Source organism: Typopeltis vanoorti, chromosome 12 (genome assembly GCF_054136105.1).
Source record: "Typopeltis vanoorti isolate ZY-2024b chromosome 12, IOZ_Tvanoo_1.0, whole genome shotgun sequence".
NCBI lineage: Eukaryota > Metazoa > Arthropoda > Arachnida > Uropygi > Thelyphonidae > Typopeltis > Typopeltis vanoorti.
The window spans coordinates 139,284,964-139,302,369 of record NC_143560.1 but is presented as its reverse complement, the minus strand read 5'-3'; the positions used below and the strand labels follow the sequence as shown (position 1 = coordinate 139,302,369).

General features: G+C 37.4%; 1 protein-coding gene across 1 annotated transcript in view; it reads left to right on the top strand.

The window, feature by feature from the left end:
* Positions 1 to 17,406, top strand: part of Idh (isocitrate dehydrogenase [NADP] cytoplasmic) — a 295,030-nt gene that overhangs the window by 65,396 nt on the left and 212,228 nt on the right. Inside the window, exon 3 of the mRNA XM_090402020.1 lies at positions 7,474 to 7,580. Coding sequence (XP_090258146.1) covers positions 7,474 to 7,580 — 107 coding nt within the window. The remainder of the gene's footprint in view (positions 1 to 7,473; positions 7,581 to 17,406) is intronic.

Genomic DNA, 17,406 nt, shown 5'->3' with positions numbered 1-17,406 from the left:
ACACAATATATACAAGAGAGAGTTACAAACAATAACACCACTGATGGACACTTGTATCCAACCAAAGCACAAAACTGCCGCACAATTTGAGATAAAAAACCACACTATACTATAATTTAAAAACATGCTTTCTAGCATAACTCAACATGACTGCCACGTTCACTAGTGACACTCATTCGAAATATCTGAAAGAATAATAAACAAATAAGTAAAGGAGAAAATTATATATGGTGACTTAATAATCAGGGGAGTACGTAACAAAAGTATTTCAAAATCGTGTTTCCCAGGTGCAAAAATTCATGATATTAGCCACGCCATCCGGATGCAAAAAGTGAAGTCAAAGGAAACGATTGTCTTGGTTGGTACCAATGATTTGAGAGGCAAGAAGTATTCTATGAGGGAGGATGTAAAGGAGTTGTTAGAAGAGGCAAAACTGAAGAGGGAGAAAGTGAAGAATCTAAGTCTCCTACCATGCTATGATAGAGGCGAATTGAGGAGGACATGGATAGCCAATGAGTCTTACATAGATTGTGCAAAAGAAATGATGTATAATTTGTGGATCTGTGGTCTCTGTTTGTTGGAAAGAAAGATTTGTACAATGTGGATGGACTACATCTGAATGGTTTTGGTATTAGATGTCTGGAGAGAGCTTTGTTCACCGAGCATGCTGACGTTCAAATTCAGGTAAACTTAAGCAATTAGGATTGAAGCAAGTGAATTTGTGTGAAGGTAAGACAACCATGAAGTGAGTGAGTGTGAGAATGAACCAAGTGAGGAATCTAGTCTCAAGCTAAAATATTGAATAGATTAATCAATTCAGAAAGTAAAGGTTTGGTGGGGGAATAAGAGATGTTACCGTTTTTATATACTAATGCCAGAAGTATCAAGAATAAGAGGGATGAGTTTTTGGCATTGATTAGTACAACCTTGCCATAAATTATAGGCATTAGTGAGACTTGGCTAACAGCAGATGATGTAGTTACAGGTATTGAATGTGAACAGTTTAGTATTTTCAGGGAAGATAGAGAAGAAATGATGGGGGGGAGGAGTACTGTCCATGATAGCAAATGAATTGCAACCAAAAAGAATTGGAGACAGGTGGGAGGGCAGCTGTTCATTTGAAGCAGTTCTGGTGTGAAAGTAAGACCAGTAAGACAAAATATACAGTTGGTTGTTGCTATAGGCCAGGGAATTCCACAGATGATCTGGAAGACATACATCGCTAAATTAGTACAATGAATACAGGTCAAGTGTATTCATTGTATTGGACCTGGTCATAAGATCAGAAGAGCTATCCATAACCAAGTTGACAACATTGCCATCAATTGGTAAAAAGTGACTATGCAGTCTTAACCAGGAATTGTAAAACATGAGGAATATTCTATCAAGAAAGGGTATTTGTGGAACTACAAGGCAGGTGATTATGACATGCCTAGGAAGAAGCTTAGATCTGTAACATGGCATAAAACACTGCAGGGTAAAGATGTTAGTAGTGCATGGGATATAGTTAAGTGTCATCTAGAGGAAGCAGTATTAAATTGTATACTTTGATTAAGGAGGGTTAATCAGGTAGGAGTTAGATGGACGAGTAATATCATTAAGCATGAGCTACAGAAGAAGAAAATGCTATGGAAGGTATATAAAGAGAAGTGGAAGGTATATAAAGGTGACCAGCAAACTCATGAACAGTCCAAGGCTCAGGCAAGTAAGGTGACCAGCATGGCAAGGAAGGTAAAAATCAGATTATGAGAAGAATTTAGTTGAGCAGGCCAAAGGAAATCCCAAAGAGTTTTTTTGTTATGTGGCAAGTTACAGGAAGAATGACTGTGGAAGTCATTCTTCCTCTTAATGAGTGATGATGGTCACGAGGAGATGGAAGCGGATAAAATAGTTGAGTTAGTGAGTGACCCCTTTGCAAGCATACATCTTCCTAGTAAGATTACTGCTTTAACCTATGGGACAGACAGACAGACACACTGATGTGGGAACAGAGGCAGATGAATTGGAGGTCCTTATGATATTGGAGAATCTCAATGTAAATACAGCTGTGGGATTAGATGGAATATCAGCTAGGTTTTTGTCAGAATGTGCAAGAGAACTGGCAGTGCCTTTGACTAAGCTGTTTAATTTAAGTCTCAGCCCTGGTAGAGTTCCAAGAGAGTGGAAAGAGAGCCAAATTATGCATTTGCATAAGGGACGTTCTAAGTTTACAGTAGCAAATTATAGACCAATCAGTATCTCAGGTGTGGTGGTAAAAATATTAGAAAAATTGATAAAAAAGAGAAAGAATGGGTAGATGAAAATATGATACTGTATGAGGGTCAAAATGGCTTTGTGAAGGGTCGGTCATGCCTTATTGATTTACTAACTTTTTATAATAGAGAAACAACTGAGTTGGATAAAGGAAATGGCTACACAATGATTTTGCAGGATTTTGCAAAGGCATTTGACAGAATACCACATAAAACACTGTTATGCAAATTAGAACAAATGGGTATGGATATGACACTGTTTAAGTAGATAAGATGGTGGCTGCTGGACAGATATCAAAAAGTGGTATATGTAATGGCAGAATTGATGCGAAAGCAGGTGACTAATGATATGTTACAAGGTTCAGTGCTGGGACCATTGCTGTTTAATTTATACATAAATGATATAGGAAATAACCTGATAGGAAATATTCATTTGTTTACTGATGAGTGTTGATGATGAAATTAGGTAGAGTAATAGTTAATCAAGGTGATGTGGAGAGCTTACAGGATTTAATTAGGCTGTCAGTATTGGCAAAAGATAAATTGTGTCCGTTTAACATTGAGAAATGTAAAGTTATGCACTTTGGGATAAATAGATTACAAACTGCTTATCACATTGATAGCACTATACTCCAGGAAATAGATGAAGCTAGAGATTTAGGGGTAGGGGTAGACAGAGAGTTAAAGTTTAGAGAACATATTGCTAAGGCAGCACACATAAGATTATTTGGCTAGCCTCCCCGAGAAACAACAATGAACAACAAACAAGGGAGACAAGGAGCGACCAACCACCGACAAGCAAGAACCATGTGATTAACATATCAAGCCACACCCTGAACAACGGCGAACTCACGCTGCTGAATAAAGGACTGAACTACGCAATAGCGCCTAAAAAGGTAAACAAATTGGATTTTATCTACCACATTGAAAGAGGCATCAGATCCCTACCTAACAACATAGCAGACAAAATACGACTAGAAACCAGTAATGTCCTAAATACCAAGAAAACCATACAGAACAACCTGACTAAAACAGAATTAGCAGCAATTAAATCATTAAAAGCCAAACAAAACATAATAATAACGAAAGCTGATAAAGACAGTGCCACTGTTGTCCTTGACAGATCAACATACATACTGCAAATGAACCAACCAGTAGCCGATAACAACACATATAAAATGGTAAATTATAACCCAACAAAAAGGATAAAGGACAAAACAGAAAAACTACTAAAGTCCGTCACTTCTTGGCCACCAGACACAGTTAAAAAACTCAAACCCCACTATGCCCCCCCCCCAAGAATATATGGGGTTCCGAAAATACACAAACAAAATGTGCCCCTTCGACCAATAGTGGAAGGAATAGACAGTCCCAATTACCACCTAGCCAAGAAATTAGCAGCAACATTCAAGGAGTTGGTGGGTCATTCCCCCTCCTACATAAAAAACACACAACACTTTATAAACAAAATCAAAAACATAACACTCGACAAAGACGACTTGTTAGTCAGTTTTGACGTTTCTGCCCTTTTCACTAATGTTCCCATCAATGACACAATTCTCCTACTACAGAACAAATTTCCGCCCGACATTACTGCCCTCTTTGCCCACGTACTAAAGTCCGGTTACTTCGTGTGGCAAAACAAACTCTACCTACAAAAGGAAGGTACAGCCATGGGCTCACCATTATCCCCCCCCCCCCCCAATCACGAACTTCTACATGGAAACCTTTGAGCAAAGGGCTCTTGATTCCGCCACACTCCGACCGACAATCTGGCTCAGATACGTTAACGAAGTGTTTGCGATCTGGCCGCACGAGCGACAAACACCAAACACATTCCTCAGCCACCTAAACAAACAACACGAACGCATACAATTTACCATCGAAATCGAAAACCAAAATTCGCTCCCGTTCCTAGACACACTAGTTACACGTCTTCCTTCAGGCAGTCTATCCTTCACGGTCTACTGAAAACCGACACACACGGGCCAATACATACGAATTCATACCACAACCCAGCACAAAAATATGGAGTCATAAACACCCTTAAAAACAGAGCCACAACTATTTGCTCTAACCAGGCAAGCCCTGAAACAAGAACTAAAAATCATTAGTGACACATTCATAAACAATGGCTATAACAAAAATACTGTCAATAAAATACTCTATAAAACCACAACAAAAACGAATCTAGATTACAGTAAAACCATAGCCATCCCATACATTAAAGGGTTATTGGAAAAAATCAACAGAATCCTACAACATTATAACCTCAATGCCACCTTTAAACCACCCACTAAACTTAAAACCATATTCAGCTCCTCTAAGGATCCTCTCTTCCCATTAGCACATCCTGGAGTCTATTGCATCCGCTGCATCTGTAACTTACCGTACATTGGTGAAACAGGACGGACAATCCCTATACGCAAGAAAGAACACATTAAATATAACCATTATGGTGAAGCAGACCTCTCAGACCATGCACTTAACACCTTACACCAAATCAACTGGAAAAGCACCTGCTCCTTACACCGCACAAAAGCTTGGTACGAAAGAAAATTTAAAGAATCCTGTGAAATCCTGATAAACCACCCAAATATCAACAATAAAGATGGTATGAAAATTCCAAGGATCTGGATGGCACACATTCAGCCAACCTAATATGAAAGATTCAACATAAGTCAGGATTCTAGCCAATCCGCTAGTATTAGAAACCATTCCACTCCAACTGGCTGGAATGATGTTAATATATGTATATAGTAGACAAAACAAATAATAGGACTCTAGCGTTGATGTATAATTTTTTTTTTTTTTTTTTCCCACCAGAGGTCAGGCCAACAATTGTGGTAGCAGTTAGTCAGTGTCTTTAACGAACCAGTATGATTGTAGTATAGCTTGTTTCTTGTGTATATTTGTACATAATATTCTTGTGTATACTTGTGTATATTTGTATATTTGTATTCCAGAAGATGACCTTGACATAAAGGTCGAAACGTCGAATTGTGAAATTTTAGTAATATTAAACTAAAGTTTTTATTCAAACACGGTAGTTGTCTCCATAATTTCCAAACACTTTTGAATTATGTTTCCACCAATCTTGTACACTTTCCAGTCCATCCGAAATCCTCTCTAACACCCTCTCCCTAAAACGATTCCTCTCTAACACCCTCTCCCTAAAACGATTCCTCACACTCTCCTCTTTTAAGCGAAACCACTTAATTGTCTTCATCCCATGGCATCCAGAGGTTCTTATCTTCGATCTTATTTTAAAGTCTGTGCACAGCAGTCGGTGTTGCTGTGCTACTTGATCTGTTGGAATTACTTTACAATTTGTCACAACCTTAAGATGTTTTCTTCTAGTCAAAATGTAGTCAATTTGTGAACTGTTGTTACCACTCCTAAATGTTATCAAATGTTCTTCCCTCTTGTAGAAAAACGAGTTCACAATTGCCAGGTCAAACGCTATTGCAAAGTCCACAACTCTCTCTCCTTCCTGGTTCATCATTCCCACTCTGTGGCCACCATGCACCCTTTCACAGTCTCTATTCTGTCTTCCTATGTGTCTGTTCAAGTCTCCTCCAACAATTACCATCTCATTTTCTTCCAATTCCCTCATTTCTTCATCTAACACGTTCCAGAACTCATCTTTCTCCTCTGCTGTACAACCAACTTGCGGGGCATATACAGATAATACGACCACTCGCTCTTCTCCAAGACCCAATTTCATTCGCATGATCCTGTCGTTCCTTCTAACCACTTCCAGTACTTCACCCTTCATTCTGCCACACACCACAATTCCTACACCATTTCTTCCCTTGTTATTCGCTCCAGAATAGAACAATTTATATCCATCTCCCAGTTCCTTTGCCTTTCCCCCCTTCCACCTTGTCTCCTGCACATATAAAATGTCCAACTTCCTCTTCCTCATCATGTCTGCCACCTCTCTTCCCCTTCCAGTCATGCTTCCAACATTCAATGTTCCCACTCGCAACATCCTCTCCACCTGCTGGGCTCGCTTCTTTAACCGCACCCGCCTTTGATGCGGTAGCCCTCGTCCACTTCTCGCAACTGTAGTGTGATGTGGCTGCGTGTCGCTTAAGGGGTACGCCCTAGCCCTTATATCATTTTCTCTTTGACTCATATCATAGTTTGAGCTGGCATTGAAGTTTTCCAACCGGATGCCCTTCCTGACATCAACCCTTGCATTTATCCGGTCTTGGGCCCGGCACCTATTGAGGCTAGCTTGCCTCCTTCGGTGGCTGCATAAGACGAAATGACTTAGCAAGATAGGAAAGACTCACCCCGAGCCCTCGAATACTCTAATAGCATCAGTGGGAAGGAGCAAGGAGATGGGAAAGAAGCAAAGAAAGAAGAGGAGGGACTAGTCTACTAATATAACAGATATATATTACATGAAGTACGGCATGGTCCAGCATCTGGTACCTCTGGTTTGCCATGCCCGTACTTACTAAAGTGAGCCCTTGAGGTACAATGATCATGAGATATGACTGAATATTCTTTGGATATGTATGTTGTAAAACACTTATGAGTATAGGTATTATTTTTGGAAAGATTAATAAAAAGGTGGCACACCGTATGGCAGCTCCTATAGAAGGAGATGACCTTGCTAATGCTTCTGCCTGATATCTTTACTCGGGCCTGGCTCCCACTGAAGAGAACTCATTAAAGGTCGAAACTAGTCTGGGTATTGGCCCTTCCCTTAATGCATAACATTATACATATCTGCAAGGAGATGTGTTTTGCATTATGGGAGATACTGAGATAGGAGTGTTGGTACCTTGCTCCACCTTTGCAAGGAGTTGCCCAGTGTTTACCACTTTACCCCAGTCCTGAAGATACTTTCAGGCACAAACTTTGTTTGCACACACTTGGATAAAGGATTAAAGTAAATTCATTATTTTAATATTATTCATAAGTTAGCTAAATTTTATTAGTATTTCATTAATATTTTAAGTAAATTTCAATAATTTTAGGAGTTAAAAAAAAAGCATAAAATTTAAAGTTTTTCAGAAAATAATGTAGTAAATAATCGCTAATAAAGTTGTTTGGAAGTAAGATTTGATGACAATTTATGTGGATATCTCCCTATCAACAAAACATTCATAATGGTTTAAGCCTATGGTAGTGCTAAATTTTGATCCATGTATGTTAGTGTTCAACTATATTGATTTTTATTATATACATGCTTTTTTTTTTCCAGAATAATATGGGAATTGATAAAAGACAAACTTATTTTTCCATTTCTTGATCTTGAAATCCATAGTTTTGACTTAGGAATTGAAAACAGAGATGCTACTAATGATCAAGGTTTGTTGTTTACATTTGTTTTTTGTTTTAAGCGTCTTTATGAATGAAGAGTAAAAATATTACTCTTAAGTAAATATTACTCTTATAATGATCAAAATAATAGTGTTTTTTTTTTTTTTTGTAATTCCTGATGTTAATCATTCATATGTTCCATATGCACTTACATGCTTATTTAAAGTATAGCAGGCTCTTCACATTTATGAAGGATATATTCTAAGGTTTCTTCTAGTAGCTAAATTTCTAAATAACTATATTTCCTGGTACGTACTTTCCCTACTAATGAAATATAATGTACACTGTGAACCATGAACAACTGGTATAATTCAGTGCAGAAAGTCTTAAACGAAGGATCCAAAAAAAAAAAGCAATTAATTTATAGCTGATTTTGCCACCAAAATAAATATGGAACAAGATACTATCTTAGGCAGTTAGCCTGCATTTTAGTAGCAGAGTATTAAATGTAGACTCATTATTGGCATATCTTCTTTTTAGCCATTTTCTGTCCACTGCTGGACGAAGTCTTCCTCCAGTTCTTTCCACCTTTCTCTGTTCTTAGCAATGGTTGACCAATTTTCCTCAACGAAATTTGACAATTCATCACTCAACCTTCTTTTAGGATGTCCTTGGCTGCGCTTCCCTTCTTTTGGAAGCCATTTCGTTAATATGGTGGTCCATCGCTCATTTTCTCTTCTGGATAAATGTCTGGCCTATTTCCATTTTAGTTGCTTGTGGTGAAGAATTATGTCAGTGATGCGAGTCTGGCTTCTTATCCAGGAGTTTCGCTTCTTATCTTTTAATGTGATGCCTAGCATCAACCTCTCCATTTTTCTTTGAGTTGTTAATTTATTTGCCAGTGCTTTTATTAGCAACCAAGTTTCACATCCATATGAGAAGACTGGAAGTATACACTGGTTAAATGTCTTCCTTTTTAAACAGAGTGGGACATCATTGTTTTAAAAAATGCTTTTCAATTTTCTGAATGCACTCGAGGAAAGTTGAACTCTCCTATTTATTTCCTTTTGGAGTCCACAGATCCTTAGATCAATGAGATGACCTAAGTATGTATGTGAAGAGACTCTTTCCAAGAAATTGTTTTCTATTATTAGAAAATAATAATAGTTTTTTGGTGTAGAGTATCAAAATGATTAAACATGATTTTAGTTTTTTCTCTGTTTATTTTTAGACTGACTTTTCTGTTTTCATGATATAAGTCTTCTATTATTATATTAAGGTCTTCTGGAGTGTTTGCAAAAATTATGATATCATCTGCATATCTTAGGTGTGTTATGTTTCTGTTATTAATTTTTATACCAAGGTTTGTCCAGTTTATATTATTAAATATTTCTTGAAGGACTGCTGTAAAGATTTTGGGTGATAGTCTCCTTGTCGGACACCTTTTTCAATTGATATTTTATTGGTACTTGTGTGAAGTTGGATTGTTGCTGTTGCAGTGAGGTATATTGCCTGGAGGAGGTCCATATATTTTCCAGAAACTTCCTGTTTCTGGAGTGCTTTGATTATTGCATTAGTTTTGATGAAATCAAATGGTTTTTCATAATCAGTGAAGGCTAAACAAAGAGGCAATTGGTTTTCTTCTTCTTTTTCTGTTATTTGTTTTACTGCATGAATATGATCAATTGTGTTAAAGTCTTTAAGGAATCCTGCTTGTTCTGCTGGTTGATTTGAATCTAGAAGAGGTGTTAACCTGTTTGTTATTACTTTTGTGAGAATTTTATACAGATTACAGAGAATACTAATTGGTCTATACAGTATCAGATACCGTATCAGAGTAGCATTTTTCAAATTTTCTGGTATCTTCCCCTCTTCTAGGCATAGATTTAGTAAGTTTGTGACATGGTGAATTATATTGTGTCCTCTCCATTTAATTAATTCTATGTGAATCAGGTCTTCACCAGGACATTTTTCATTTGTTTTAATGCTTGTTTTATTTCATCTGAAGTGAATGGGGGGGGGGGGGGTGAATTTCATATGCGATGGAGAAGAGTTATTTATATTTGATTTATCTATTGAAGGATCACTATAGAGTTCTTTATAAAATTCTTCTAGCCTTCTTAGGATTTGTTCTTAGTTCCTTATTGTAGTTCCATTCTTATCTTTTATTGCAGTTGTTTGACTTTTGCTAACTGATAAATGTTTTCTTAGTATTTTTATTATTTTCAATTGTTTTTTTTTTTTAATGTTATAAGATCTTATTTCATTTCTCATCTTTTTCCTTATTGTTTTGCATGGCTCTGCATATTCTATTTTGGAAATTAAGTTTTTATCTTCTTTCATATTTTGTCTCGTTTTTAGTAGTTGTAAGGTTTCCTCTGAAAGTTTATGGTCTTTTTGTTGCTTTTGAATTCATTGGCTGCTGAGATTATTACTTCCATTAGGTTTTTGCTTATTTTATTTGTCTTCTTCTTCAAATATATTTATTAAGTCTAGTTTTTGATTGATTTTTTCTTCATAATCCTTCTTGTTTTCAATAGATTTTAAGTCAAAACTTCTTGATTTTTTGTTGTTTAGCCATTTTATTATTTTCAATTTGGGGTTTATTTTAATTTTGGCTCTGACTAGTCTGTGGTCACTTCCTGGTTTTACTTGATTTAGTACTGAGGTATCTTGAACTATTTCTTTATTATTACACAGTATATAATCTATTTCATTTTTTATTTCTCCATTTGGACTTCTCCATGTCCGTTTTCTTTTGAGGACTTTCTTAAAAAATATATTCATAATATATATAAATGTTAGCATATATAGACAGATTAATAGATTTCTTATGTGTATTCCACTCATGAAAGGTTCTAAACTTATTTTATTTTTCTACCTTTACAATGAAATCAGTGCTGTATACTGCACTATCCAATTCTAGACCTGGAGAATCAAGTTTAAATTTTAAACTTTAAAGAAGCCTGTGAAATGCTAAAACACAATTGAAACCTGAAATAAAATGATGGACTAATCATTCCAAGAATGTGGACAACCCATCTGTAACCCTTATAGCAACCAGAACAAGCCCAGAAGGAAATCTCAATATGAGAGGACTTTAGAAATGTTTAATATAGTTCTGTTTTTAATTTATTTTTATATTTAATTTTTTTAACTTTATTTTATTTATTTATTTTTAATATTATTATTATTTTTTCCCACTAGAGATCAGGCTAGATAAAAGTTTAATAAGCAGCTTAGATTGATTTTACCTTTGTAAAGTGCAGTAGCATGCAGCTTGCTTCTATACATATATAGAAGCATTTCTGATGATGACCTCAATACAGAGGTTGAAACGTCAAATGTTACTTTCCTGATATTAAGTGAAATATTTTTTAATACGTGTGTTGTTGTCTCCCTAAATTCTTAACCATGAATGATGACCACCATGTAAACTTAAAAGAAAGAATCATATAACTGCTGATATCATACATCTTTAAAGGTTATTTCAGAGGTAAATTTTAGTATGTTATGGTGTTCTTCTGGAAGTAGACACACAAGTTTTTATTTTCAGCATAGTAAGCAACTTTATCACAATGGAAGGCAGTGAGTGGTTGCCCAGCATCTGCAACCTGTACATTAATAATGACCAACTCATATTCTCTCTACTACTAACAAGGTCAGACTTTCTCAATCCTATGTTAGTCTGATAGTGGGGTTCCACTGCTGTTATCCAACTTGGTTCTTTAGCCTGTTTTGTATAACCTCACTTTTACATTGTGGCTTCTGATACATATAGGTGTTCAATAACAACACTGTGTGACATGAGTCAAATTTTCTCTTCTATGACAGAACAAACTTGAGTCAGCAGAGCATTGATTCTTGTCTTCATTAAATATATATATTCAAATACAAGTAGTAGGTCAGTCCCATCCCTGGTCCATTCATGTTAGGAGGAACATGCTTAGATTCTTGTAATGCAGCTTTATCTACTTAATGGTGCACCATCAAGCACCTATTCGAAGGAACACTGATGATCATCCTTAGGACATAAAGTTCTAGAGGCAACAAGACATAATTCTGAATTATTGAGGGAAAATTTATATCCCACATCAGGCTATAAAATTCTAACACAAACATTCACAGTGGAATATTCGAATCCATAGCCTGTTAAAGAGTGGGTACTATCCATTCAGCTAATCAAACTAGGAATCATATCATGCATGATGATGATGATGACAAAATGTACTGTTCAGTAGGATGAAGTTGCAGGTAGCGAATGAAATGAGAAAAGCAGCAACAGGGTTTGTGAGGGGATATATTAAGTAAATATTTATTTCTTAAAACATGTGATAATGGGTAACTGTTTCTTCTTCTTTCTCTTCATCTCATTCACTAACTTGTGGTGTATGGATATATATCCATACACCACATTAATGCTTTGATATATGGATATATATCTTGCATGACATTAATACCTTGCCATGATGAAAGAGCTCAGAAAATGCTTTAGGAATCTATCCAGCTTGATCTAACACTCAATAACTACCTCATCTTTCTCATCACATGATTTTTTACAAGCTTTTCCAGATCTTGTGTTTAGGTTCTCTCTAGTTCTGCAGAGAAACTTTACTTCACTTTCCTCCAGTCTACAAACTATTTGCCATTCAGTTTGTTTAGCAAAACCAGACCTGCTCTTTACCTCATTGCCAGCAATACAGAAAGCTGTAAAATAAGTTACTACTTTCTTCCCTTGAATGACAGCAAGATGCATTCATGGTCGTCGACTAGTTGGGCTCTTCATTAATACATTAATGATCCAAGAAACAGTGTGGTATTTGCATATTGTACCTTGGTGAAGAGGTTGAAGGATTAAATGGTGTTAGGAAAAAGATTCAAGTATACAAACTGGATGTTATCACAGCCTGGGATGTTGTCTACAGTTATTAAAACTCAAGTTTTAATAACTGTAGACAATATAAGCACAATACTCCAGATAGGATCTGATCAGGCAGCTTTATTCAATGGAATTGCTGCTATTCTATTTCTGCTAGTCGGCATCCTTCTCAGTATTGAAGCAATCCTCTGGAACCTTTATATGGGCTGTTTCAGTTGAAGGCGAGTTAGTTAATTTCTTACAGAGGTAGCACGGTTTTTTCTCATCATCACCATCTACTGACCACCACTGTCAGTGGTGGTCAGTAGATGGTGATGATGGTAGTAGTGTCATTATGTGTAGTTGAAGAATTAAGTAGTAGGGAAGAGGATGTGATATGTGTAGAGGAGTGGAGTAGAGTGCCATCCCACAATGAGTCCTTGGACTCCTTTGAAGTGTCATGTAATAAATAATAATAATTATAATCCCTTCACCACCTGTGCAGTATGTTCCCTGAACTTCAAGTGTCTCTCAATTCCAAGAGTACCCAGCCTTCCCCACTTCCTCTAGTAAAGTTCCTCTGACAGAGTAGGCAGCCTCCCATTGATGTATCCCAAACTTCAAGACTTCATTTAGTACAGGTCCCAGTACTGAGCCTTGTAGAACCACCACTGATACTACTCCTTTATACACAACTCTATGATATCTATCAAACAACCAATCTCCAATTCAATTCAATAACCTGATATCATAACCCTTGTGCTTTAACTATCAGCCTATCATGTGGCATCCTGTCAAATGCCTTCATTAAAAAAAAGGGGGGAAAGGAAAAATATATCTTTCTCCCTCATCAAAAGCTCTTGTTACTTTATTATAAAAGGCAATCAGATTACTAAAACAATAATGTCCATTAACAAATCCATGCTGACTCTCACAGATAACATTATCCTCATCTGCACAATGCTGTAAATGATGATCCCTCACTAATTTCTTCAAAATCTTAACAACTACAGATGAAATAGAAACTAGGCTTTAGTTTGACACCCTTATGCACTGGCACTATCTTACCCTCCTTGGGCACCTGTTCTGTAGCCAAACTGATAATCTGTATTGTGTAGCTCACTGAAAAGCCAGGTCAATGGAGCTGTCAGTTCTTTAGAAGATTTCCTCAAAACACCTAGCAAAATCTTATCCTGTTCCATTGCTTTATTGACATTTAGAGTACTCAGTATTGAAACAAACTCTTTTCTCTCCATTCCTCTAGTATCAAAACTCACTTCTTCAGGATGAAATACCCCAATAAGGTGATCATTAAGCTACTCCACTAAGTCCTTTATATCAGTCAATATACTCCTTTCTTTGTTTTATTATTATTATTAGTAGTAGTAGTATTAGCTACTCCAAGGAGTTCTTAGACCCATCGAGGAGGCCCTAAATATCACGTCAAGCACTATTCAACATTTTCACGGTATCTATCATACTTTGCTTTGAACTCATTCACAGTCACGGCATCCACAACAGACTCTGGCAACCTATACCACTCATTCACCACTCTTCAAGCAAAAACCCCAGTTCCAACACCCTTGCTAACTACACTCTTACTCAGTTTCCAAGGATGGTCCCCTAGTTCACCCACCACCAAACCTGTTCCGAAAAATTTCCTCTGATTAATTTTGTAAAAACCTTTCAGTAATTTTTATGTTTCAATCATATCACCCCTTTTCTGCCTATCAACCAATTTCTGTAACCCAGAAATCTTCAACCTGTTCTCATAAGATTCAATCCATAGACCTGCTACTATCTTGGTCACCCACTTCTGGATCCTCTTTCTCATCACCAAGAAACCCTGGCACCCAGATCTGCATGCAGTAGTCAAGACGGTATCTTATCAAGGCTCAATAAAGAGGAACAATAACCTGTTTGTCTCTATTAATCAAAGTATTCTTCAGTAACAAAGTAATGATGCAAAGTTGGGATGAACCATGAAGAGTAGAGAAGATGTTGTGGCCTTACAAGAAGACTTGAATAAATTGAGTGATTGGGAACAGGAACGGGGATGCGAGTTCAATGTTGCAAAATGTAAAGTTTTAAAATTTAGAAAAAAAAGATGAGATGCAGAATTTATGCTTAGCAAGGATATATTGTCGGAGGCAGAGGAAATAAGAGATCTGGGGATGATAGTGGATAAGGATCTGAAATTTAGGGGGGACATAACCAAAATTGTGAAGACAACACAAAGGCTTCTGGGAATGATGCAGAGGACACCTGGTTTTCAGAAGGATGAAGAGATGTTGGAAAGGGTCCAGAGGCGACTGACTAGGGTAGTTTCTAACCTCTGGAATGTTGAATATGAGGAAAGATTGAGAAGATGCAACTTGCAGAGTCTGATGGACAGAAAGAAGAGGGGAGATATGATAGAGACTTGCAAGTTAGTAAGGGGTTGTTATAGGATCAGTGCTGGAGAGGTTCTACAGAAAACAGTGGGAGATCAGGGGAGAGCCTGGGGTCATCCCTGGAAACTGTATAAAGAGGGTGTGAGTAGGGGAGTGAGAAGCAAGTTTTTTTCTTGCAGAGTTGTGAATGATTAGAATGCCTTGACTGAAAGTGTGGTCTCTGCAGAGAATCTGAGTGTGTTCATGGTATGATGAGTTGTGTGTGTGATAAAAGGACCTCCCAGATGAGTCTTTGACTCCATGTGGTCTTGGGTAATAATAATAAAAATAATATGATGAGCTGTTTTTAGCCACTTTAACTCCTTATCCACTAACACTCCCGAACTTCTCGTTTCATCAATTTCCGTGAGTCCAGTTTTACCAGTGTGGTATACATCTCATAATCTTTTCACTCTAAAATACATAACCTTACACTTTGGCACATTAAACTGACATCCATTCACCTTTGCACAGATTGCCAGTCTATCCAAATCATTATGCAAAATTTTAATATAATCTGTATTAACTATTGCCCTACTCAACTTTGCATCATCAGCAAACAACTGAACAGTTCCTCTCAGATCCTTTCCTATATCATTAATGTACAAATTAAACAGTACCCACCCAAGAACAGAACCCTGTAGCATACCATGAGTCACAGCCTTCTTTTGGACTCTACTCCTGAATACACTACTCTCTGATATCTCTCCATCAACCATCCTCTTATCCACCTCAACAACCTTCTAACCATCCCCCATATGCTACAATTTACTGATTAGAATTCCATGTGATATCCAGTCAAAGGCTTCTGAAAAGTTCAGCAGTATTACTGTAAACCCATTATCTTTATCCAACTCAGCTGTCAGTGTATTATAAAACATTAGCAAGTTACTCAGGCTTGACTTATCCTTCACAAAACCATGTTGTCCCCCATACAGTATCTCATTTACATCTATCTATTCCTGTATTTTGCTCTTGACCAACTTCTCCAGTATTTTGACAACTCCTGATATTCTGATCAGTTGGTAATTTGTTACATCAGTCTTGGAACTTCCTTTATGCAATGCAACTATTTTCCCCTCTTTCCACCTCTCAGGACTAACCCAGAGCTGAGACCTAGATTAAACAATATGGTCAAACTAATTGCTTATTTCCTTTCATACTCTGCTTTTGCCTTGCTTATTGACAATTCCCTAGCAGTTTCACATAAAACACGATCTGGTCTACCATCCAACTGACAGCTGTAATCACATTAAGGTTCTATAATATGCTATGCACCTTCATTTCATTTACCTTAGTGCCCATATACCCCTTTGCTCCTCTCTTTACTGCAATATCTCCACTGGATGATATGCTCTTGCAAAGTGTACATTTATGTAATTCTACTATTTCGACTGATTCAGTTACATACCTACCATCGACATTCATTAAAATCATTCTGCCATAAACATTCTTTTTTTTATTTGCAGCATATTGAAATAACTGTTTGGGATTATCTTTAGCCTGCATTGCTTATTTCCTTTCACTCTGCTTTTGCCTTGCTTATCACACCAGTTACCTTTCTGGCCTGTGCTTTGTGCTGCTCATATGCCTACTGTCATCTTTCTCCTTGAATTCCCTCCACAATGTTTACTTGTTTTGCAGCTCCAGATTAATGATATTCATCCATTTAACTCCCACCTGATTTACTCTCCTGACATTCTTATTCTTCTTCAGCTTATTCCACTTAAGTAGGGTAACCGTTTTTAATGAGTCTCCTCCACATCCTCCTGTCTTGGGCTGTAACCACGTCAAAGTTCATCCTCAACTCCTCCTCTACCAGCTCTCTCCCTTTCTTCTTTGGCCGCCCATTCTTCCTCTTTCCCTGCACATTCATCTGTATGACCCTTCTTCCCTCACACTTGTCCTCCCTCCTTGTCACATGACCAAACCATCTCAACCTTGCCTCCTGTATCTTCGCTCCTAAGTTCACAACTTTCACCGTTCCCCTTATGTAGACAATTCTCAGACGATCCTTTCTTGTCACACCACACATTCACATAATCATTCTCATTTCTGCTAACTCCATCCTGCTGATGTTATTTTTACTCAGGGCCACAGTTTCCATAGCTGGTGTCACCACCGTCCTGTAGATTTTTCCCTTTAGATTGACTAGCACCCTCTTATCACATAGCACTCCAGCCATCTCTCTCCTCCAGCTTGCATTCCACTTCCTTCTCAGCCTCTCCATCCTCTTTCACTGTTGAACCTAAGTATCTAATGTCACTAACCTTCATGATGACATTTCCTTCCAGATCTGTCTCTTGGCTGCCATCCCCTTTGCAACACTTGTACTCTGTCTTACTTCTGCTCAAACTCATACTTCTCTTCCAGCACGCTCCTCCATCTTTCTAATTTACCTGCCACTTCTTCTCTTGATTCTTCACACAGCACGATGTCATCCGCTTACAGTATTGTCCAAGGCATGTCTTCTCTCACCTCTTCTGTCGCCACCTCCATCACAATATTCAACAGGAACGTGCTTAATGCTGACCCTTGATGCAAACCAACTGTCACTTGAAAGCTTTCTGTCTCTGCCAGGCAG